The sequence below is a fragment of the Ahaetulla prasina genome, chromosome 7 (genome assembly GCF_028640845.1).
Source record: "Ahaetulla prasina isolate Xishuangbanna chromosome 7, ASM2864084v1, whole genome shotgun sequence".
Taxonomy (NCBI): domain Eukaryota; kingdom Metazoa; phylum Chordata; class Lepidosauria; order Squamata; family Colubridae; genus Ahaetulla; species Ahaetulla prasina.
The window spans coordinates 54,220,144-54,246,869 of NC_080545.1; the positions used below are offsets into that span (position 1 = coordinate 54,220,144).

Below are 26,726 nucleotides of genomic sequence, written 5' to 3' on the forward strand. Positions count from 1 at the left end.
TGAATAATTTGACAATTTTTCAGTTTTGGTTTTGATTGCTTTAGTTTGAGTAGCTTTCTTTGAGAAGTCAAAATCAAATCTTCAGATTACTTTTTTAAATGTTCCATTTGTAAGCCATCAACGTTCCCATCTATCTTTTGTAGAAATTAACCATGTTATATTTTTCCTTGCCAGAATTCTGTTCAGGCTTTTATTACATTATTTCAATTTTCATGTTTGTTTCCGTCACATTCAGTAAGTTTCAATTTTTAAGTATATCAATGCTTGTTCTTGGATTCTTTTATGTAATATAATGCATGCTACTCTTCTTCAATAGTTTGTTTGATTTAGAGTAAACCTCTGGCTACATTTCTGCAAGGCAGGAATAATCTATCAGTATCACTAAAGAGATTTAATGCATAGTGAATAGTCATTAGCTTTTTTGGGTTATTTACTTAAACTGTGCAGTTCAGGTTGTGTTCCATTAATTATTTCAGCAGTGTATCATATTTTTAATTTTTCCCTGTTTGATGTCATCCAACTTTAAAATGCTTCATCCTGATATTAATAATAATGTTATTTTCCTTAATTGTAGAATGTTCAGATTTGATGGCCTTTCCTCAGGAACAGAATACTTTGTTCAAATTGTGACTACTAACAGGTTGAAGAGCAGTTTCCCTACTTTTCTGAGAGTTACAACTGGTAAGTTAATTATATGCCTTATAAATACAAATCTTAAACTATTTTTACAGAGCTACCTGAGTGCATAGTTACATTGTAAAATCCATATACAGTACGAACTCAGCCCTAGATATGCCTTGATTATACAAATAATTTAGTCACAAACTATTTTATTTTGTTCCACTCATTGTTTTATCAAAAGTAATGGAGCGATTCTAATCAAGATATCTATTTAACCACAACAAAAGTTACTCATATCAGAGCAGAAGTAGTGACTAGAAAGCAATTGAAGAGGCATTTAGCTTTCCGTTTATGCTAATCATTAATTTGCACTGCTTGAACAATTGATTATGGGCCATCATCTTATTTAATAATGTTTTGAACTTACATTGCTGCTTTAAAAAACTTGAGCCAATCTGGTATTTCTTAGTACACTGTATCCCCAAACAGAATTCCAGTGCTCTTTATGTTTCAGGATTGAAAAGACAATATTTTTGTATTGTTGCCTTTTTGTTGTTCTCTGATATTGTTTCTTTTCTGGCAGATATTTAACTACCAAGCTAGGTAAGATAATCAGTGCATGGAGGAGTGGAGTTTGTTAGCTGTCTATATATGGTTGCTTTTCTTACTAGCCAATTGGGGGATTGTTTTGTTTTATTGTATTGCATTTTGAGTGTATTGGTTCTTCCTTGATTGTTCTTTTTTGTCTGGTACTGGTTCCTTCTTGTCTGGGTATTGATTAACAGATGTGTGATGAAATTGAATTATATCTTGATCTAAGATGTCTCCAGTTTTTCAACTGAACGTGAGACTGAACTTATCAATGTGTTGTGAAATTAAAGCATTTTCAGCATGCCTTCTGACTGCCAGCTGATGCTCATGGATGTGTTCTCTTATATTCTCTCTGGTTGCTTCACATACTGTTTTTTGTTTTTTGTTTAGTTCTTGTAATACACACTATAAATGACTCCCATGTCTTCGGTTTGTTTAGGATTCTTTGGATACTTTTGTTATCATGATGCCTAGGAGTTAGAATACTCTGTTGCTAATTTCAAAGATATTTTCGGGATATATGATATAGTTACTGTTTTCATGGATAGCAATCTCATTTGGACTATTTTTACTTCATTGATATCTACATTTGCTTATTTAATCCTATTTCAGACCCAGATCCACCTTTAGCTTTACATGCCTTGGGAATAGAAGAGAATACAGTTTACTTGTTTTGGGAACTGCCTAATGGAGGTTTTGATAATTTTGAGGTAAGAAAAATAGAATGGAAATAATTATGACTGATTTATCATTACAGATGTTTGCTTTTTCAGTAGTATATGCTGAAAGCAAGCCCATGTATTACACAGTTCAGCAAAATAGAATATAGACAGTTGTTCTAAGTGGGGACATGGGAAAAATTGTGAATGGAGAAAATTTTAAAAAGCCTTTATTAAAAAAAATATTTATTCAAATTATAGTTTTAGTGACTTTATTTATAAAACCATGCAACTATATTTAAAAGAATTGTAGGGTTTCTAATTGTTTTGTTCATTTGACTTAGCTAAACCTGAAAAATATCCATTACAAATTTATTTTGTTGTTCATCTTAGAATAATTCAAAAACAAATATTTGTAATGTATCTGCATATGTATGTATTTTTTGCCAATATTTTTAAATGGTACTCTGAAACGATGTTTTAATACTTTATTGAAAGAAACCACTATTTAATATTAATCCCAGCTATGTCATATTATTGCATGACATACTGCAGAGCAAGAAACCATGCAAGAGAGTGCTTCTGAATAAATTAGATTAAATGTAAAATATTAATGAACAAAGCTTTGAAGTAGTGGTTGCTTAGCAAAGTTCAGGTGTACAAATAGGATTGTGTAGCCAATCATTTAAAATTAATCATTTCCACTCATCCAATTTTCATTACAAGCTCAGACATTGATTGTGTAAAGGTAACATCAATATTTCAATATCCTATTTTTGGCTCATCTAGTTCATTCATTTGTTTTTAATAGTTTTGGATTTAGATAATGCTAACCAAATCTAAATAATATGAATACTAAATTGTATTTATAACAGATTCTTATACCACCAACAACATAAATTTACTTTTTTGTTTTTTTTTATTTTGGTCAATCTTTGTTTCTGAGACAATCATTCTGGAATATACGTTACAGTCCTCTGTCTCATATAACATGTTCTTTGTGAAATTAGTTCTGCCACGTGCAGACTTTTCCCTGTTTTACCAGTCTAGTTAAGACCAGCGATGGAATGAGGAGTTATCTCAGTAATAAATGCCTCCTTAAAAAGAAAGGTTCTAGAGTTGGTCTGTCCACTTAAGAGGCCATTCCTTCTATCGTTTTTCTAATTTTGTTTTGAGGAAGGGTATTGAAAAAGTGGTGAATGACAGTTACTAAAGCTCCATAGGACATTCAACTAAATCTGTGAAAACTGGATTCCAACTTAGACATAGGACAGAAATTGCATTCGTTGTTCTCATGGATGCCTTGTGAAAAAACTTTAATGGATAAAAAGTTCATCATTGCTACGCCACCAAGTAGTCCAGTTGGTGGTTGCAGGGACAATATTTTAGACCCTTGGATGCATTGGTTATGCATCAGTCAAGTGTTCCTAGATTTCTACTATCTTGTTTAATATCTTCATGAAGCAAATGGAAAAGTTATTGCATTGGGGTGGGGTGTTGGAAACATACAGATAATAGTCCATTATGAACCTTCACTCAGATCCAGTGGAAGACATGGTTGAAAACATGGATGAAATTATGATCAGGTGTTTCATCAGTTCAAATTCTGGATAGAAATAAACAAGCTCAGATTCTACCCATAATACAGAGTGAATAGGTAATTCAGGAAATAACTGATTCCAAAGCATTTTCATTTTTTATAATTAATTGGGCTGTGCTAACCCAGATAGAATATACTTGCAAAGTGCATTTAGGGCACAGATCATTTGCATAAATAAAAGCAATTCTTGTATAGGCCTTAAAATTTCAAATATTCCAAATATAATTCTTGGTACTTTTATAAAAGTGAAACAACAGAACAAAATAACAACAAAAATTGACTAAAGATGAAAAAGTTAATTTTAAAAAGAAAAGAAATTTGAAATTTATGTCTAAATATAAGCCACAGGGGATTCATTATTACAGGCTGTTATTTCCCCACATTATAAGCTGTACATAAACTGAAAGATAGGTATAGTGAATGTTTGTATAGTTTATAATATGGAAACACTCATGAAACACTGAAATGGAGAAAATAATTCTAGCATTTTGATGTTTGACACTCTTAGATTTACACAAGGCAACAAACCTTAAATTCAGATTAATAAACATGCTAGTGTATAACCACCCCTACAGTTTCATTTTTTATTTATTTATTTTTATTTTTATTTATTTATTTTTTCAAACACAACAATATATATAAGTATAAGCATGAAATAACCACACAAATTGAATACAACCAAAGGGAACATTAGGACAGGAACGGTAGGCACGCTGATGCTCTTATGCACACCCCTTACAGACCTCTTAGAAATGGGGTGAGGTCAACAGAAGACAGTCTTTGGTTAAAGTTTTGGGGATTTTGGGATGAGACCACAGAGTCTGGTAGTGCATTCCAGGCATTAACAACTCTGTTACTGAAGTCATATTTTCTGCAATCGAGATTGGAGCGGTTCACTTTAAGTTTAAATCTATTGTGTGCTCGTGTATTGTTGTGGTTGAACTTGAAGTAGTCTTCGACAGGAAGGACATTGTAGCAGATGATTTTATGAGTTATGCTCAGGTCATGCCAAAGGCAGCGTAGTTCTAAATTTTCTAAATCCAGAATTTCAAGTCTGGTGGCATAAGGTATTTTGTTGTGATCAGAGGAGTGGAGAACTCTTCTTGTAAAATATTTCTGGACACGCTCAATTGTATTAATGTCCGAAATGAATTGTGGGTTCCAGACAGGCGAGCTGTAATTGAGAATTGGTCTAGCAAATGTTTTGTATGCTCTGGTTAGTAGTGTAATCTTTCTGGAGAAGAAGCTACGCAAGATTAGGTTTACAACTCTTAAAGCCTTTTTGGTGATGTAGTTGCAGTGGGCTTTGGCACTTAGATTCTTTTTTCTAATGTGTAAGACAGACCATTTGATGGTTGAGATTTGGAGTTGCCAAATTTTTGACCATTCCAACACAAAGTCAAGGTCTTTTTGAAGGATAGCAGCATTGTTGGTAGTATTATATAGTTTGACGTCATCGGCGAAGAGAACACAATTAGTTATAATATGGTCACAGAGGTCGTTAATGTATAATATGAAGAGTGTTGGACCTAGAATGCTGCCTTGGGGGACACTGCTATTAACAGGAGCAGGATTTGATAGGGTATGCCTATTTTGACCACTTGTTGCCTGTTTGACAGGAACGCAGTTATCCAATTATGGAGAGGTCCGGAGATGCCATAGGATTTTAGTTTTAGAAGAAGTTTGTCGTGTACCACTGAGTCAAAGGCTTTACAGAAGTCATTGCCTGAATGTACAATATAGCAAAGAGGTGTCAATCCGGATTTTTTTGCCCTTGTGGGACTGAGGTGGGCATGGCCTGCATGGGCCGGATCCAGCCTGCGGGTTGCGTGTTTGACATGCCTGATCTAGCAGCATAGTTATAAGCTGCCTAGAGTAGCCCCACAGAGAAATTGGCAGCAAATAAATGTAACAAATAAATAAATAAAATAAAACAGAGCCAACTTGTTTTCATAATAAATCTGTCAGGGATGGGTTTTGGAGTAGAAGTCTAGTCTCCTAAAAGAGCCATAGCACTTAGACTTATATACCACTTCATAGTGCTTTATTTTATTTTATTCATTCATTTATTTTTTTATTTATTTTTTTAGTGCTCTCTAAGTGGTTTACAGTGTCAGTATATTGTCCCCAACAATCTTGGCTCTCATTTTACCAGCCTTGGAAGGGTGGAAGACTGAGTCAATCTTGAGCAGGAGAGGATCAAACTTCTGACAGTGCAGAGTTAGCCTGCAGTTCTACATTCTAACCACTGTGCTACCACAGCTCTCTGCTGCCAGAAAAGACAGGAATATCATATGATGAGATACACTTATGATGAGAAATGTATCATTAATTCCTACTGCACAGATATAAAATAGATTGCTGGCTATTGCTGTGCATATCATCCTTTGATTTTTTTAAAAATAAGCAAGCAAAATGCATATATACTTAGTCTTTGGTTACTTTTAACAAGATTAGAAAGCCACAGGAAAGTGGATTTATCTAAATGATTTACCTGTGTAAATTTTTAAAATAAAAAACAAAAAGATTTCATATTTTACTGGGATATATAATGGGAAAAGTAGATCATCAGTTGCAAAGCAGCGACGCCAGCATATAAAGCAAAGGCAAGATTGCAGAATCATTGTTTCGTAGTAACTGCCCACTGCTTAATGAATTTAGTAATGCAAGTATAGACATATTTTCTAATATCTCGTTTGACAAGAACATTGCTATAGAATTTATTCTTTGTAGTAATTTCTGAATTTTTATATGAATACTAGCTTACGTCCATTACATTTTTTTGGCTCTAATCCACAGTGCATTCTCTTTGCTGTGCTACCTTTAAAATTATATTTAAATATTACTAGAATATGATGTGAAAGTATGTTCTTTTTCCTAGCTTTCTTATTGCTTGATACCTGGCAACAAAACTCTTCAAACAACAATAATATCTGATAACAGGGCTATAGTGAAAAACCTCATGCCTGGAATTGAATACATTTTTCAAGTAAAGACAATAAGAGGACAAGCTGCCAGCATCCCTGCGATGATAAAAATTACTACAAGTAATTGTCTGATACATTTTAATTTTATATTAACAAATTATTTCTGTTTTACATTAACTGTTATTAGTTTTATGCTGGTATTTGACTGAAATTACATACACACACACACACACACACACACACACACACATATACATATACATTTATAAATACATACACACAGAGTCATACTTTTATAGATATATATGTATGTATTTCATTGATAATACTTCAATCATAGACCAGCATAAAATACATACCACTACCAATAGTCACTCCAAAACAGAAATAGCAATAGCACTTAGACATATACTGCTTCTTAGTGCTTTACAGTCCTCTCTAAGCAGTTTACAGAGTCAGGATATTGCCCCCAAAAATCTGGGTCCTCATTTTACCAACCTCGTAAGGATGGAAGCTGAGTCAACCTTAAGCCTGGTGAGATTCGATCTGCCAAACTGCTGGCAGCAGAAGTAGCCTGCAGTACTGCACTCTAACCACTGGGCCACCGAAATAAAATGATTTTACTAGAATTTACTTTAATTTATATTACCAGAATTATAATATTTTAGCTAAAAAGGGCTGCATTCCTGAGCCATATTATTGAACAATTTATGATTAAGCCCACTATATGTATGTATGTACAAATTCCACTTATCATGTTAGAAACTGCAATCCCAAACCAAAGTTTCTCAAGAAATTTGATTATGTGCCTCCCTCCCCAAATGGATAAAAAGGTGTGAGTTGGTGTTGAGAAGTTTGTAGATTTCATGGGAGCCTGAATATTTAAAGCAGATACCTTTGTGTGAAGGACATGTTTTATAACCCTGGAAATAGTGTTTGGTCTGCTGAATAGCAATGGCCATTCAGTTGAGTGAGACCATCCAAAGCAAGCAGAAGGGGCAGAATTTTAGGCATTTTGTTATCTTGGACTTGTAAGGACTGCATAGTATCTTCTTAAGACTGCACATAACATGGTCGGACTTGCTGCTTCAAATGCCTTGAGGGATGGCATAATTCCAGAAAATAAGGGCTGGAAAGAGGTCAACATAGTGCGCCTTTGTCTGTATTGACAGATGTAACCAGACAACATCCAGAAATAATACAAACATAAAATATATAATTTTGATCACACTTATTAAACCAAAAGTAAGTTAACATTTTTTTCCCTGTACGTACACACACACACACACACACACACACACACCAGACAATATGTCGAGTGCAAAAACTACTTTTTGCTAAACTGCAAAATCTTAATTGCAGAGAAGAAATTAAGATTGACTCCAAATAGTGACCAATTATTTTGTCCAATAACATTTTTATTGGACGGCTGAGAAACAGGAATTATATCAACCTTCTACGTTCATTGCATTGGAATTGTCATCTGTCAATAATTAACTATTATCAGATTGCATTTGAAAGAGTTAATTTCATTCTCGTAGCAATGTCAAAGTGTTTGTAAAAAAGTTTCTGTATGTTTTATTCAAGAGAAATATATTTATTCAATATTTGGTTGCTTTTCCACATATATTACCTCTCTTTTTCAAATTTTGTTCAGAACCAGTGAAGATATGCGGTCTAACCTTAACTCAGAAAAATACAACCTCTGCTAAATTAACATGGAATCCAAGTGAGACTGACTTCAGCCATTACAAAGCATCTGTATCAAACAAGACATTCACAAAGGAATATGCTATTTTAGGCGGTGAGACTCATCACACCATTACAAATCTGACTCCTGGTAGCATTTATAACTTCACTTTGCAGAGAGTAAAAGGCAGTGTTGAAAGTGCAGTTTCCTTTACAGAATTTGTGACAGGTTTGTGAATTTCTGTGTTGGGAATTGTTGACAAATATGCTACTAGAATCAGTTTCAAAACATCTTAAACTAGGGTTTTGTGAAAAAGTGTAAATTGTTTTACCATTTGATAGGCTAAGAAAATAGACAACTAACTTGGCAATGGTGCAAATGCTAAAAAAGATTGTTTGGCAAATAATTATGTAATGATGCACCTTCTTGCATGAAATAGCAAGAGCACATACCGCTTTACAGTGCTTTACAGCCCCTCTAAGCGGTTTACAGAGTCAGCATATTGACCTCAACAATTTGGGTCTTTATATTACTCACCTCAAAAGGATGAAAGGTTGAGTCAGCCTTGAGCCTGGTGAGATTTGAACTGCCAAATTGCAGTCATTCAGCAGAAGTAGCCTGCAGTACTGCACTCTAGCCACTGTGACACCGTGGCTCATAATACTTCTGTGGAAAGTTTCAAAATTGTAAATAGACTAAAAGTGAAGCACATTTTAGGAATAAGATTATACAAGTACAAGAAGAGATATCTCAAGTTCAAAATCATCCATAATTTGTTTTCCATTGACCAGGTTCTAATCCTGATTTAAGAATGAGTACTGTGAATATTTTCTACTGTAACATTACAGTAACATTATTACATTATTTTCTACTGTAACATTATTCTCATGCAAAATGATACATTTTGATAATAAAAATAGGGATTAAATTATTTATATTTACTTAATATATTCCATTTATGAACAGATAATGGGAATTTAAAAGAATTGGTTTGGCATAGTGTTTAAGGTGCTGGTTATGACCTTTAAATCGCTCCATGGCTTAGGACCTGGGTACTTACGGGACCGCCTGCTGTTACCACACGCCTCCCACCGACCCGTACGCTCCCATAGAGAGGGACTTCTCAGGGTGCCGTCCGCCAAACAATGTCGGCTGGCGGCCCCCAGGGGAAGGGCCTTCTCTGTGGGGGCTCCCACACTCTGGAACGAGCTTCCCCCGGGTTTACGCCAAATACCTGACCTTCGGACATTTCGTCGCGAACTCAAGACTCATCTTTTTATCCGCGCGGGGCTGGCTTAAACTGGGATTTTAATGTTGAATTTTATTAATTTTAAACGGGGTTTTTTAATATGGTAAATTTTAATTACTGGGCTAATTTAAATAAGTTTTTTAAATCGTATTTTATACTTGTATATTGTATTGTCGGTTTTATTATGCCTGTACACCGCCCTGAGTCCTTCGGGAGAAGGGCGGTATAAAAATAAAATAAATAAATAAATAAATAAATAAGCATCAGACTACTGGAAGATCTTGAGTTCTAATCTGGTTATGGTAAATGGATGAAATGTGTGTCACAGGTTGACCTGCAATGTCATTTTTGATTGCATGCCAGTAGCCCTTTTTTTGCTCAATGTTGAGGCTGCAGAGGTTGCATGTGAATGTGGTGTGCTCTTATACAGCCCTGGAGCCTCTGGAAGTCACATGAGAAGGCTGGGCTCTTACTCTGCCTCTAGAGCAGGGGTGTCAAACTTGTGCCATCACATCATCACGTGATATATCGTGACTTTTCCCCCCCTTTGCTAAACCAGGACTGGGCATGGCCAGCGCATGACTCATCTGGCCCATGGGCCGCGAGTTTGACACCCCTGCTCTAGAGCCTCTGAAAATCTCAAAAGAACAGAACCTGTTCTTGCATGATTTTCAGAGGCACCACAGGCCATGCAAGAGTATTTCTCTCTTATGCAACTTTCAGAAGGTCTGTGGGTGAATCATACAAGAACATTCATATTCTTATGTGCAGGGAGAGATAATATGCCAGGAGAGTCAGGTTAGGCATTTTCTGAATTTTTGTGACACTGAATCCAAAAGATTTGCCGTCACTGTTCTAATCCCACCTTGGCACAATGCCAGCTGGGTGACTTCTTCTTGATGATCACTTCCCTGTAATTTCAGGGATTTGTTCAAACAATTGCCTAGAGACAAGACTAACTTAAAGGTAATAAAAAAAAAGTTGGGATTTAAACATCTTAATAGTATATAGCAGTGATGGCTAACTTTTTCGGCACCGAGTGCCAGATCACCGGAACCCAGAAGAGAGCAACTGGCCAGTATGCATGCACACAATGGAACTCAGAATAGCAGCTGGTGACGGTGAGCGTGCCCACAGAGAGGATTCTGTGTGCCACCTTTGGCATACATGCCATAGGTTCTCCATCATGGGTATATAGCTTATGACAGATAGTTGATGCATGCAAAGATCGATGTACTGGCACTAATTTATTTAGAACTTAATGTTTTGATAATCTTTCTTAATGGAAAGATCAATGTATAATTTTTTTTTATTTTTAAGACCCTGAAATGCCTCAGAAACTGACAGTTTTCAATGTGTCCTCACATTCCTTTTCTTTGCACTGGAGGCTGCCGAATGGATATGTAGAACAGTTTCATGTGCAGCTTGCACCTCCTCATGGCTTTGTTTCTCTCCAAGATATGGGAAGTGGAGAGTATCAGGTATGTGAGGGCTTTTGTTTATAGTACTATAGTTCAAATTTGTTTATAAGCTGCGCAAACAGCACAATTGGCATAGCATGACATTCTATCTTGTGGCTTTTAAGCTGGGTAGGGAATGCGAAAGTTACATGTACCAAATTTATGAGAGCAGATTTCAACATCTATTCTTTGTTGCATTAACAACAGTCATGATACTTTTACAAAGTCTACCTCAGACCTCTAGCTAGTCATTTAAGTGTTCATGAATATTTTAATAAAGGCAGGGCTGAGCTATTGAGTAATACAAGTTCATCAATTGTGTACTTGCCAGGGAGATCTAGACTTAAATCATTAATGCAGGCAACATTTCTCTCATAAGCTATCACAAAGTTTTAAGAGCACCGTTTGATTGCAGTATTTGGATATATATATATATAAATGCATACATTCAAACCATGATTTTTCATGTTTTTTTGCTTCTGTTTTTTATTGGACGTACAAAGGCACAGGTATTTCATATGAATATTGAGTCTTGACTGATGTAGATTATATTTCAATGACAATGATAGTATATTTCCTTAGGTCATCTCAGGATCTCTCAGTTATGAACAGTCTAATTAGTTTTGTTACTTAAAACTGCAGAATCCTACAAGTAAACAGGGCCATTAAAACAAACTATTAACTACTGCTTTTAAAACATTTTTGAATAGACAGCTTATATCTAAGAGTAATGAATTTTTTTAAAAAAAATGTTATGAATACTAGTGATGTGAATGTATTATTGATTTATTCAATACTTTATTTGCTTTTGTTTAAATTGAGAGATGCAGTTCTAAATCTTAATTTCCCATTCTAGGCTGAAATTTTGAATACCACTCCTGGGACAATATATAATGTGACTGTTTCTTCGGTTTCCTCTTCAGTGTATAGTTTACCTGTCAGCAGAACAGTGACAACTAATGTAACTAGTGAGTTTACGGGAAAATTGCATTTGAGTGTTTTTTCAAAATATCTCAAAAATATGTATCTAATTTTCTGTTTTGCAAACTGAAATTGTTCACAGTGCTTGCTCTAAAGTAATTGGAAAAAGATTTATTTTAAAGAAGTAATTCCAGAGTTGCATAGTTGAAGAGAAAATTACCTTTTGAAAAATATGATTTAAAACACACTTGCCAAAATATGAGTATTCAAAAATGTCTTGGCAAACTCTTCCATACAATTTTAGGTAGAGAACCCTATGCACACAGATGCTTTAATAATGAGCTTAAAAAAGTAAACTGGCATCAGAAGCTGTTTGTCTGTGAATATTACAGCATTCCATTAAAATTCTTAGAGAAAGAAAGTACTTGATGTTCCAAAAGGCAATTTATTATCTTTCATGAAGTTAAAAAAGCCAACTTCATATTTTCTGCTCTTTGATGCTTAAAAACTGGTAAACTCTGTCATTATTCTCCAGTAGCTAAAGAATATCTAGGTTTAATGTAAAAATGTGTAATTTATACAGATCCAGGACCTCCTGTTTTCCTTGCTGGGGAAAAAGTTGGATCTGCAGGAATTCTCCTTTCGTGGAATACACCACATTTCCCAAATGGGAGAATAATATCCTACATAGTTAAATATAAAGAGGTTTGTCCGTGGATACAAAATATTTATACCCAAGTTACAACAAAACCAGATAGTTTGGAAGTTCTACTAACCAACCTTAACCCTGGAACAACTTATGAAATTCAGGTAAATTTATATTTTACTATTTATAAAATATAATTTAAAATGAAGTATTTTACTTCTTGAAATTTGTAAGCATCAAAGCATTTATATATATATTCAAATTATAATTAATGTAAATCTAACTGCAGGCATGTAATTTCACCTCAGTTTCACTTCAGTTGTGCTCTCTAATGGAAGGCTTTGCATTTAATAATTTAATACAGTGAAAAAATATGTTAATTTCCAGAACTGGTAGTGTTCTTATGTATTTTAATAAGCTGTCCCTTCCCTTCCCCCTCCTCCCCTCCCCTCCCCTTCTGTGTTTTTGTCCCAATGCATTTTATTTGATAAGAATAATGTATTTCTTATACTTCTGAGGAAAATCACACATGTTCATTTTTTATATAATATAAAAGTTTAAAAAGACAAGAGTAATAACTTTCCCGAAAGTTCCAGTCTAACACGGTCTAACAAGATCCAACTCGCAAAAGTCCAATAAGTTGTTCAAGTCAAAGATAAAGATTAATTTGAGAAGAATCTCATTATCAGGACAATTTCAGGATAGTTCAGGTGATATTTCAGTATATTCATATTGCAATTCTGCATCAAACGTCTCTATAAAATGTACTAAATCAGTTATATTTAAGTGTATTTAGTTGAATACATCATAACTATTGAATATGTCATACCTGTTCAAGCAATATCTCAAATTGATCAATTCCCATAATAGCAATGTATGGATCCATTGGTATCTTTATCACACACTTTTTAATTTCATTGAGAAAAACATTCATACCATGCATATCACTTAATAAAGAACATGTGGAGAACATTCAAATGATTTCCATCTTCTGTTTTTATTGGGTCTTTTTTTCTCACAGAAGCATACATGAATTTGGTAGTTTGCATGAATATTGTTTGTTTCACTTAAAATGCAATCTTATTTCTCACCGATTTTGTCCTCTTGCAGGTTGCTGCTGAAAATAGTGCTGGCGTTGGAATATTTAGTGAGCCATTTCTCTTTCAAACAGCAGAAAGTGGTAACTTGGTTTATAACATCTCTTAATAATCTTGTCAGGCTACATAATATGCTTGGACCTAAAGAGGCAAATTGTGCTGAATCACGTGTTATTATGAGAACATTATTTTTGTTTTTAAATTAAATGTTGTTTATTACATATACAATATGAGGATAGAAACTTTTGTTACATAAATTCAATCCTAAGGTCAATCCTTTTCATTTATATACTTTTCAATTCTAATTCTAAAATATATAATAATTATATATTACATAGTTCGCTCCAGATAAAATTTTCACAGAACCTGAAAATCTTGTTCTGTCCAGGGACTAAGGAAATCTGTCATTTATGTTTGGCATCCTAGAATTACAACAGTGTATGAGCTCTGTGATGTCTTCCTGTAATGCAGCAGTAATAACAGAATACTGTTTTTAATAAGAGTCTATTTAAAATAAATCAATTTTTTTTCTTTTTTCTTTTGCTGCTCCTTTCCAAGCACCTGGTAAAGTGGTAAATCTCACAGTTGAAGCTTTCAACCACTCAGCTGTAAATCTGATTTGGTTCTTGCCACAACAGCCAAATGGGAAAATAACTAGTTTCAAAATTAGTGTAAAGCACGCAAGAAGTGGAATAATAGTGAAGGATGTCTCTGTTAAAGTGGAAGATCTTTTGTCTGGCAGGTTACCAGAATGCAATGTGAGTATATAAAACATGCTGGTTTTAGATAAAAAATAAAAGTTGATTCTTCAGGACTGTCCATGTTTCAGTTCAAAATTCACAATAAAAAAAATCAGAGTGATAGTTGCATAAGGGCAAAGTGTGAGGGATCCTAAGAACAAAACTGACCGGAGATCTCTAAAGCATGAATGGAAGAATAAAATAACTTATTTTATTGTCCTTTTAATTACAGGTAAACATTTTATTTCTTTGGTATTTTAGATTAAATTTTAATGTTTTTTGTTTGAATTGTTTTGTTTTTAAATTCTTCTTTTAGGTTTTTGGTTTATGGATTTTCTTTCTTGTTTTGCTTTTAGGTTTTTTATCCTTTTTATGTTTAAATTTTTATTGCTTTCTTATAAACCACTTTAAAGGTATAAATAAATGAAAATATCATCATCTTAGTCATCAATTAATATTGATTCCATTTGATAGAGAAAGTGAAATTATAGTATCCATCTATAAAGTTTGATCCAGATTCCAGATGATCTGGAATGCAGAATTTTTTAAAATTTGAATTTTCTTTGTACTAAAAACATACAATTTCAAAGTGCCTCCTTGAATTTGTATACATCAATGGCAAAATTTTATGCTCATCAAATTTAGGTGGTCCAATCCAAAAGGTCAGTTTCTCTATTTCAATAGTTATGAAAATGAACACATTTTAATTTCACATATGAATACTACGCTTGAAGGTGCATATGTCCTGTTCTGTTTAACTTTAAAACATTCTACAGAAAAACTTAATCCCTAAATAATAATAATAATAATTCTTCAGTTGACTGAGTTTCATGTTTAATGAATAAAAGAGATAATAATAATAATAAAATGTATTCAGCACAATGATGTATTTTGATTCTCATAAGCATGTGCAATTCCAAATAGTAAATTAATATATAGATGACGTACTTCTCATAATTTGACAGACATTTATATAACAACATATTTTTTTAAATCATTAAATAAGAAAATATGTGCGTTGACCAATTGTTTGGCATTATCAAGTTAAGTTTATCCTATAGTTTTTGTATTTTTATCCATATGCATCTATGTCTAATGCATTTTTCCCCTCCTTTACAATATGTGCAGAGTTCATTGAAATACTTTTTCAACATTGACATACTAAAAACATGAAAACAATTTTTACTCTTATGTTTCATTAGAATAAAATAAATCTGAAAAGCAATTTACAAATGCTTACAATTCTAAAATTTTAAAACAATTAAAATATAAAAACAATAAAAACAGCCACAAAAATAATTGTTTTATTTCAATGTTTGTCTTTACAGGATAACAATGAATCATTTTTATGGAGTACTACCACTCCTTCAACTACGTCTAGTAAAACTACTACATTTACCTCAAGTACAGTTGTTCCCAAGGCAATGAATTCAGTCTGGAATGAACCTGTCAGTTTTGTCGTGACTAATCTTAGGCCATACACAACTTACCTTTTTGAAGTTTCAGCAGTAACCACTGAAGCAGGTTATATTGACAGTGCAATTGTCAGGACACCAGAATCAGGTACATATTCTTAAAAGTTATCCTAACAAAGTTAAGAAGGGGAAATCAATATGGACAGCATTTGCAATTGCAAATCTTGAATCTTTCAAAATTTATTGTAGGACAATTTATCTTCCAGAAATATATTTTTGGGTATGTAGCTTTCTGTCCTTATATAAGGAATGGATCAAGTTTTATTCTTCTGTTGTCCCTGGGATTTAAGAGAATAAAGGATCTGTTCTACAGAGAAATGCTAGAAAGAGAAGGTATGGATGTCAGTGAGAAATCTGAATGAAAATTGTGGTTGGTTCAGTGTAGGTATTTGCATTTTATTTAATCATATAAGACACGTGGTGAACCATCTGAAGCACACTGAAATAAAAAAAAACTTTTTTGCAATAAAAATTTAATTATATTGAAGTTTTTAAATCTGCATGATATACATTATCTTATAGACCAATGAGTAGATATCTTATCTCCCTCTGAGGCAATTTCTCAAGCCCATACATGAGAGGGAAAGGGACATATGATGTACAAATTAGTATTTGAAATTATCAATGTCCAAAACAGTAAACTAATCAATTAAAGAGAGTTGTAGCAGAATATTTTTCCATGCTGCTTATTATACTTTGATTGAGACAAACAATGGAGAGAAAGGTAATTTGTAATGAGAAAAGTAGTCTGTGTAACAGACATGATTGAGTTTGACACCCATGCTCTAGTTTAAGCTTAATATTGGCTTAGTTTCCATAATTGAAGAAAGAAATAATGAAATCCTTCATAAATATGGGACAACTCAGGATACTTTTTTAACAAAGTAACCAATTTTACCTTCCATCAAAACGCTTAGTAATCCAATCACAAATAAAAATATAGCAAGTATATGTTAAAAAGCCATTTTTATATCCAGCTATTTCACTAAAGATAGCACTGGACTTGCAAATTAGTTGATAATGTTCCTTAGATAAGATGTATTTCTTGATAGAACTGCTGGAACTAATTCTCCATTCCAAGGATAACTGTTTTTATAACAATATAGTCAATGCCCTTATATTTGGCAAGATTTATAAAGAATGATAAATAATCTTTAGAAAGCAGAGATCAGACTTTGCATGGACAAGATTTATTACTATCCGTTAACAGCTGTTCTCATATTGGCAGCTAGTAGAATACAAAATATTTGTCCTTTTTATGACCACCAGTGCCTTTGAATAATGTCATGTTTGACCTAATCTTCATTACAGTTCGAGCAGCTGAAGCATTTTGTCAGCTGTGTAGAAATAGCAATAGGTTAGGGATATCACTAACAAAGTTAAATGTTGAAGAAAATATTCAAGGCAGTTTAAATAAATAACCAAGATTATTTTTAGAAAGTGATGTCTAAAGTTTGGCTTTCAGGTTTTTTTGAGGCTTCTAATAATACATTTTATATTTAAACATATATTGGCCATTAAAAAAAGAAAGATAGTGTAATTTTGTCTGCCTTATTTCAACAGAGTGCCTAAAATTTGGCTTGAAGGCTTAAAGTTCATGTATTTGAGAAAAAATGTTAATATTAACAATGAAATATGGATATGCATACAAATTATGGACAAATCTACACCAGCTTTTTATTTAGAATGAAATAAAATTGTATGGAACTTGCCTCATTATTAAACATATTTGATTATAATCAATTGATTTTTTTAAACATTCCAGATGTGCTATCGAGTCATTTTTGACTCTTACTAACCACTTCGATAAATTTTTCTCCAAGACAAATAATAATTTATTAATTTGTATGCCGTCCAACTCCCCGCGTCTCTAGGCAACTCACAACAAACAAATTACAATAAAATAAAAAAGACAGTGCAAGAGATAGGATGAAATGAATCCAAGAATGGGCCCCCTGGGCAGATGGAAGAAGAATGATTGAGCCAGCCCATTGCCTTTTTCATCTTACTGCCACAGTAAAGTATTTTGCAAAAAATAAAAATAAAAATGAACAGTCTCTTTTTCATACCCATAAAACCTCAGAAATTGCTATCTTTATATCAATTCCTTAACTAGGTAAACAAAAATCTGCCATTTTATATGTTGGCATATTAGGAATGCTCATTTTAATTTGAGTTCCACGTGTATTATATCTCTTGATGTGGATTGACCACTGCTTTCATATGCTAGTAGTTTTACTATCAGGATGAATTTTAAAAATAATTACAGTAGTGTAAAGAAACTTGGAGGGCACAATTCAGATTTTATGAAATAAATACTCCAATATGTGTGGGTTTTTGTTTTTTGTTTTAAATTTAGTTCCAGAAGATCCTCCTCAGAATCTTGTCATGGGAAATGTTACAGGAAAATCTTTCTCAATTTCATGGGAGCCACCAAACATTGTTACTGGAAAGTTTACTTACAAAGTGGAATTATATGAACAATCTGGTAAATCGGTTAATTTGATTTTGTATTATTGTGTTCACATGTTTCATAATCTACTGTGTTTAGTCATTAATTGTTTCATAAAACTATTAGAGTTATACAGTTGTAACATTTATTTATATACCATCATACCAGGGGTGAAATGCTCCCGGTTTGGGCTGGATTGTCCGATCTGGTAGCAATGGCGGTGGGTGGTTCAGAGTACCAGTAGCAAAAATCCCTGCTCCACCATGCCCACCTGAGCCACATGATCATCAGAGGGTTTTTTTTTTTACTTTTAAAAGCATTTTTTCTTTGGCCAAAAAAATGCTTTTAAAAGTTAAAAAAAAAGCCTCTGATGATCAAGTGGCTCAGCTGGGATCGTCAGAGCTTTTTAAAAGCATTTTTTCTACCGAAGAGGTTGAAAAATTTTACAACCTCGGCCGAAGAAGTTGTTTAAAAAATGCTTTTAAAAGGCTCTGATGATCCCAGCTGAGTTGCCTGATCATCAGAAGCTTTTTTTTCTTTTAAAGGCAAAAAAATGCTTTTAAAAGAAAACAAAAGCCTCTGACGATCAGGCAACTCAGCTGGGATTGTCAGAGCCTTTTAAAAGCATTTTTTTACAACCTCTTTGGCCGAAGAGGTTGTAGAAAAAATGCTTTTAAAAGTTAAAAAAAAAATTGGCCACACTCACCCAGTCACATTACCCACCACCACCAAGCCACGCCGACAGAACTGGTAGTAACAAATTTTACATTTCATCACTGCATCATACTATTTCCTTTTAGGGATAACTAACATTATCCAGAACTCAGACTAAGAAATAATGAGCAAAGTTAAATTTACTTTATACCAACACATTACCTCTTCATATCTTTCTAGCCTTGCTAACCATTTTTATGTCCACCATATCATTTGTTCTTTAAACTTATGACTTTTTTCAGGATTTCATTAACTCCATCCAACCATTGTCTTCTGCATTTTCATCTTCCTCTTGGTGTCTTCCTTCCTTCCTTCCTTCCTTCCTTCCTTCCTTCCTTCCTTCCTTCCTTCCTTCCTTCCTTCCTTCCTTCCTTCCTTCCTTCCTTCCTCATTTTTAACCCATAGTTTAAGGCAGGGCTGCCGAATTCCCAGCCTGCGGACCAGATGCGTCACTCACTGGCCACACCCACACCCAGTTTAGCGAAGGAGAAAAAAGTCCCGATACATCACATGATGCCACTATGACTACATGAGTGACACCCCTGGTTTAAGGCAACAAAAATGGCTCCCTCAAAAATTTATAATAATAATAACAACAGAGTTGGAAGGGACCTTGGAGGCCTTCTAGTCCAACCCCCTGGCCGGGCAGGAAACCTACACCATCTCAGACGGATGGTTATCCAACATTTTCTTAAAAATTTCCAGTGTTGGAGCATTCACAACTTTTGCAGGCAAGACGTTTCACTTATTAATTGTTCTAACTGTCAGGAAATTTCTCCTTAGTTCTAAGTTTATTTTATTTTATTTATTTATTTATTTTTGTCGCACAGTATATATAAGCATAAGCATGAAACAACTATACAATACATAAGCATATATATGAGTATGGGTATGTAATAACTATATTAATTGGATATAACGAAGGAAAACAATAGGACAGGAACGGTAGGCACATTTGTGCTCTTATGCATGCCCCTACAGACCTCTTAGGAATGGGGTGAAGTTTTTGGGATTTTGTGAAAGAGACCACAGAGTCAGGTAGTGTATTCCAAGCATTAACAACTCTGTTACTGAAGTCATATTTTCTGCAATCAAGATTGGAGCAGTTAACATTAAGCTTAAATCTATTGTGTGCTCGTGTGTTGTTTGAAGTAGGATTTGACAGGAAGGACATTGTAATAGATGATTCTATGAGTTAAATTCAGGTCATGTCAAAGGCAGCGTAGTTCTAAATTTTCTAAACCCAGGATTTCAAGTCTGGTGGCATAAGGTATTTTGTTGTATTTGGAGGAGTGGAGTACTCTTCTTGTAAAATATTTCTGGACACATTCAATTGTATTGATGTCAGAAATGTGGTATGGGTTCCAAATAGTCGAGCTGTATTCAAGAACTGGTCTAGCAAATGTTTTATATGCTGGTTAGTAGTGTAGTGTTTTTGGAGAAGAAGCTACGCAAGATTAGGTTTACAACTTTTAAAGCCTTTTTTGCGATGTAGTTGCTTCTTTCCTTGATCAGTTTCCACCCATTGCTTTTTGTTCTACCGTCAGGTGCTTTGGAGAACAGCCCAACTCCCTCTTCTTTGTGGCAACCCCTGAGATATTGGAACACAGCTATCATGTCTCCCCTAGTCCTTCTTTTTATTAAACTAGATATACCCAGTTCCTGCAACCGTTCTTCATATGTTTTAGCCTCCAGTCCCCTAATCATCTTTGTTGCTCTTCTCTGCATTCTTTCTAGAGTTTAACATCTGTGGTTCCATGTGATCCTTAGGCCTAGTCACATAACCAGGTCTTATGGGGCTTTTGGAATATAAAAAGATGAGGAAGGTGAGGAAAGGCGATCCCTCAAACAGCCTTGTCCCATGTCATGAAGGGCTAGTGTGTTAATCTTACAGGCCATGATAATCACCAGATGAGTAATAAGTATATGCTACCCACTGTTATTTTGAGCAATCAATGTGCTCACCTAACATTTTTAGTAAGGTAGAGAAACTGAAAATTTACTGTCTTCAATCTATTTGATTTAATATATGCAACAATGCCCTGTTAACTGAAAGGTAGTACTGATCCATTTTGCCAGTATACCAAAATTTCAGGTAAAACCCTAACCCTAAACTTGCTTACTCTAGTCAATGTGTGGTCAGTTCTTTAATAATTAATCTGCAAGCCAACATAGTATAGTCATTTAAATTATATGCATAATTATATGTATACTGACATAATTAAATATGTAGTAACGTTTAATTGAGTATTAAATACATGGAAGTATAGGCATTTTCCAAAACCTGGATTAAGCTAATAGGATATATCTGTATTATTATTGTCTTTTACCTTTTTACCAGGTGTCATAAAAATTCATTAACATGTAGTTGACATACCTTATCAGTTTATAATACTTGCTTGTTTCAGTTTTCTTTAACATAATCAGGAACAAAATCCTTTTAAAATAATTTCAAAGACCTTAACTGTCTGGTATTTTTTTTTAAATGGTTATTTCAGTTCGTATTTTGGATAACAGCACAAAAGATCTCAAATTTACATTTAATAATCTGATACCATTTACATTATATGATGTGTTTGTTGCTGCTGAAACAAGTGCTGGAGTGGGCCCAAAGTCTAATATAACAGTTTTCACACCTGCAGGAGGTAAGCTGTATATGTCATAAAAATATGTATAATTTTAATACATTGTATTCATATTTTAATATAGGGAGATAGTGTTGGCAAATACAGCCTATGGAAGATGTGGATGTGTATTTGTGTGCAGCTCTAAATGTTGAGTAACACTGAATCAATTGCTTGCTTCCAAGAACACTGGAATAAATGATAATGGTATAAATAAGAATGAGTCTTCCGTTAGTTTCATGGCATCCTTTAGCCATTAAATAGTATGTAAAATTCAGCAGGTTCTCTGACAGTATTTTGAACGGTTTATTATTGTTGTTGTTGTCGTTGAAAGATGAATTAAACAATCTTAGTTTTATTCGCTCCCAATTGTTAGGACAGCACAACTATTTGGCCATTAGATGGCAGTAAGTGATTACAAGAAAAGTTTGTTTAGTAAAGAAGCTGATTATGTTACAGATTCTTTTAACTGAAATCAGTTCAATTTTCACATGATGCATTAATGTGTGCAGTTTTCACTTCAAAAGCAAGATGTGTATTAATTGTTTCTAGGCTGTTCTTTCCATGCACTTTCCCCAACTCCAGTTCTTTTACAATAAATGGAAAGTAATCATGAAAATAGTCTCGCTACCAAAACTCCAGAGCAGGGGTCTCCAATTTTGGCAACTTTAAGACTTGTGGACTTCAACTGCCAGAGTTCCTCAGCCAGTTTTGCTTATCTCAGTTGCAAATTGTACCTGCAGGTGTATAGCTAGAGTGCTCTCAAGAGCAGTTCTCACTAGGGAGAGGGCTCTAGGGAGATGTGGCGTTTCACTCAATATTCTTGGGCAGAATGGGTTGTTATGGGAGAATGAATGAGGTCAACTGATTGGAAGGTCATCAATCCTAACTAGATTTTTTAAAAAAAAAAAAAGAATAATAGGGACAGTAATTAGTAGTTTAGCAACACTGGAAGATAAGCTTGGAGAATGTCAGCACTGTAGGCTAGAAAAAGACAATAGCAAATTCCCATAGTGTTCTTTGCAACACTTCAGACATTTATGGTATCCATCAGATGTAATTTCAAATAAATGTTACTTTTAATCTTAAAATCCAGCCCTCTCAACTCGTGGCAAATATATGGGGAAGAAATGGAGGTAGTGACAGATTTTATTTTCCTTGGCTCCAAAATCACCGCAGATGGGGACTGCAGCCAAGAAATTAAAAGACGCTTGCTCCTGGGGAGGAAAGCTATGGCAAATCTAGACAGCGTACTAAAAAGCATAGACATCACCCTGCCAACAAAAGTGTGTAGTCAAGGCTGTGGTTTTCCCAGTTGCAAGGTATGGCTGTGAAAGTTGAACCATAAGAAAGGCTGAGCGCCAAAGAATTGAGGCCTTTGAACTATGGTGCTGGAGAAGACTCTGTGAGTCCCTTGGACTGCAAGGTGAACAAACCGGTCAGTCCTAGAGGAAATCAACCCTGACTGCTTTTTAAAAGGCCAGATCCTGAAGATAAAACTCAAATACTTTGGCCACCTAATGAGAAGGAAGGACTCCCTGGAGAAGAACCTAATGCTGGGAGCGATTGAGGGCAAAAGAAGAAGAGGACGACAGAGAATGAGATGGCTGGATGGAGTCACTGAAGCAGTAGACATGAGTTTAAATGGACTCCAGAGGATGGTAGAGGACAGGAAGGCCTGGAGGAACATTGTCCATGGGATCGCGATGGGTCGGACATGACTTTGCAACTAACAACAACAATTTTAAGGTTAAATATTTTCTAATGCTTGCTGTTCTGTAATTTTACTATATAAATTACATTTCAGTTCCAGGACCTGTATTTGATTTGCATGTAGTAGAGGAAGCAGCAAGCTTTATAAGAATTGCTTGGAAAAAACCACAGCAACCAAATGGAGTCATCACTCAGTACCGAGTAAAAGTTTTCCATGAGGAAACAGAGGAGATCCTTGAAGATACAATTCTGACAGAAAAAATCAAGGTACTTTAATTCATGCTTACCTACATTTAATATATTCACATTATTCCTTTGTCTACATTCCTATCGCTAAGGTTAAAAAAATGGAAAGTGGTTTCTTTCTTCTCTTTCTGTGTTAGCATTTTACTGAATCTGGGGATCCAGATATGTTAGAAGAATATGCATCATCTTCCTCACTGAATAAAATAAAAACAGCGACCAGTTTATATGAAGGTTCAGCTGAAATGTTCCCAAAAGTACATGAATTTTCTCCAGTAAAATATACTAGTATTCCTGCTGATAATTTCCTAACTTTAAATGATGATGCAGAACTATATTTAAATTCTGGTAAGTAGGAAAAAGCTGTTTTCTATAGCTACTTCATTGGTCAGATCATGGCTATTACACAAAGTATATTTAGCAAAGAGTTAGGCCGCATTGTTAGTGGGCATTTACTGATGTCACATTCTGCAAATGGGGAAATGCCACACAAGCAGAGCTTAGTAGCCCCTTGTCACGCAGTTGACCTCTGTCTCTGAGAAAGAAGGTGCCAGACCCATTGCACAAGCTGCATAGACAATCAGTTATTACAGTTGCCAAAGCAGGTGTGATTGGAAGAGATTAACCTATCTCCATGTCCCATGCAGACCTTTAATTTTTTCCCCCCAACAGTTTTTGACTAATAGGCTTCCAAATGTCACTGAAGGTAAATAGGTCAAAAAGTTACAGCTCAGCAACATGGGGCAACCAACAGGTGGAGGTGACCCTTTGACACAGTGATGCCATTAGTGTATTCACTTACACAGTATTATCAAAGGAGCATTTTTGTGACTTAACACAGATATTGATGACCCATTAAATAAAGTTTGGCTGATGGATACCGGTTTAAAAATGTTCTGAAAATTTGAAAGGGAGCCATTAAATGTAACAGAAAGATAATGCTGGTGTTATTTTCATTACTTCGGATGTCTGTTGGAAATAAAACAGTGCTGGAAAGTTGTTTCTACGATTTCTAGCTATTATTTTTGTCTTTCAGTGACTGTTCAAAAACATATTTTCCATTTCCAATATGCCAAGATTACTTTTCCTTTTTTTTGCACTGATGCAAATGTGCTTCAGAAATGAAAGCAATCTATGTTTGTAAATCTAGTATTCAAGTTTATTTTTGAATAGCATCCATTGAGTCCAGTATGATTTCTTCTTCATTAAACATGCATAGAAACAGCATTCCTGTTTCTTATTCTTTGCTGTGCAATGAATATCTTCATGATGATCAATTTTGCAATTATTTTGATAGTGACCATTCAACATAAACACACAAAAACTGCAATCTTATACCATTTTTGTAGAAATAATATCCTCCGGACTAGTCCTAGAAATGCCTATGACTGATTTTAGTTTTTTAAAAATATAAAACATTTGATACCATCAATCTTTCAGTTGAGCAGCTGTCATATCGTGTAATTGCACTCCAGCCTTTCACTAAATACGCAATTGCTGTGTCTGCTTTTACCATCATTGGAGAAGGACCACCAGCTATTCTCATTTCTAAGACAAGTGAACAAGGTAAATTTTTATAACAGAAATATTATCATGTTGGCAGTATTTAGTTTCTTTCAATTTTTTTCTAAATTTAAATTTTTAAATGAATTATTCTGTTTTGTAGTTCCAAGTTCTGTGGAAAATATAGATTATAAAAATATTAGTTCATCTTCAATTTTGCTCTTTTGGGATAACCCATTAAATCCCAATGGAAAAATTACACATTACACAGTTTATGCAATGGAGGTGGATACAAGCAAAGCATTTCAACTGACTACATCAGAAAAACACATACTGATTACAGGTGGGATGTTTTTTTATATATATAGATAAAGAAGGGCAGAGCAAAGGAAGGAAGAAGGGAAAAAGGGAGAGTGTGTGAATGAGTGAATGTTGAGAAATATAAGTTTAAAATAGAATTCTGTAGAAGTTACTTATGTCAAGTTGTGCCATGATGGTTGTACTTTATCCTTAAAAACAGATTATTTTTCTTTCTATTTGCATTCTTTCTCCACATTTATTCTTGTTTTTCAATTGTAATAGATCGCTAAAAAGAACTTAATGAAATAAAATCATAGTGAATACATTCATTATTATCATTATATTATTATTATTGTTCTTTTTAACATTACAAATTAAATAAAAAAAAGAATGAATGCAATTCAAAATATGAAAAAATTTTAAAAAAGAAGAAAAAGATACAATGCTTTGTACATACTACATTATTACAATGATTACATAATGAAAGAAGTGCCACTTCAAAGTTGAAAATTTTTGTTAAGCCATACTTTGCATCTGGTAGTTCAAATTTTGACAGGGCCAAATTTAGTAAAGGTAAAGGTTGCCCTCGCACATATGTACTAGTCGTTCTCAACTCTAGGGGACAGTGTTCATCTCTGTTTCAAAGCCAAAGAGCCAGCACTGTCCAAAGATGTCTCTGTGGTCATGTGGCCAGCATGACTAAACGCCAAAGGTTCACGGAATGGAAGGTGGTCCCTATTTTTTCTACCTGCATTTTTTATGTGCTTTCAAACTGCTAGGTTGGCAGAAGCTGGGACAAGTAAAGGGTGCTCACCCAGTTACATGGCATTAGGGATTCGAACTGCTGAACCGCTGAACCACTGAACTTGTCGATTGACAAGCTCAGCATCTTAACCACTGAGCCACACTTAGCCCTTCCAAATTTAGATAAACGGAGCCAAATATATAAATTTCAGACATATATAATATCATTTAATAGCACATCACTGAATCTTATTTCAATGAAATTAGAATATACAACAAAGAAGGAGCTATCATGGTTCTCCTCATTCCTCGAAGAGTTGTTCCGGGCAGCATTGATGGCAGGAGAGGAGAACAGCTCAAAGGCTCATTATTCTTTCCATTCTTTTAAACATCTATATGAAAATGCTGGGTGTGACAATTCAGCGGCAAGGGAATCGACCATCAAGGTGCTGATTGGTCCTAATTTGGCCAATCTGTGCTGTCGAGGTTGTGCCTTGATATCTGAAGGCTATGGGTCCCTGGATAGGGAAGAGTTCAGTTCAGTTGCTTCAGTTCAACTTGAGCAAGAGAAAGTGGTTCTTGGATGTGGTGATTTTCCACCTTTACCAGAATACAATTTGTGGATCCTCGTGGCTTTTGTTCAAAGAGCAGGTGATAGCCATGGCCAGGAGGGCTTTTGCCCAAATCTTTGTTGGATAACAATTGGGCCCTTTCCTGGACCAGACATTTTTTTACACAAAGTCACTTTGCTTTTTTA

At 34.4% G+C, this 26,726-nt stretch overlaps 1 protein-coding gene across 1 annotated transcript in view; it reads left to right on the plus strand.

The window, feature by feature from the left end:
• Positions 1–26,726, plus strand: part of PTPRQ (protein tyrosine phosphatase receptor type Q) — a 122,179-nt gene that overhangs the window by 23,005 nt on the left and 72,448 nt on the right. The window contains exons 13-25 of the mRNA XM_058191656.1: positions 8,056–8,316; positions 10,658–10,818; positions 11,654–11,765; positions 12,302–12,528; positions 13,475–13,544; positions 14,020–14,219; positions 15,530–15,764; positions 18,036–18,164; positions 21,341–21,487; positions 23,274–23,446; positions 23,563–23,770; positions 24,863–24,988; positions 25,089–25,268. Of these exons, the coding sequence (XP_058047639.1) occupies positions 8,056–8,316; positions 10,658–10,818; positions 11,654–11,765; positions 12,302–12,528; positions 13,475–13,544; positions 14,020–14,219; positions 15,530–15,764; positions 18,036–18,164; positions 21,341–21,487; positions 23,274–23,446; positions 23,563–23,770; positions 24,863–24,988; positions 25,089–25,268 (2,229 nt within the window). The remainder of the gene's footprint in view (positions 1–8,055; positions 8,317–10,657; positions 10,819–11,653; positions 11,766–12,301; positions 12,529–13,474; positions 13,545–14,019; positions 14,220–15,529; positions 15,765–18,035; positions 18,165–21,340; positions 21,488–23,273; positions 23,447–23,562; positions 23,771–24,862; positions 24,989–25,088; positions 25,269–26,726) is intronic.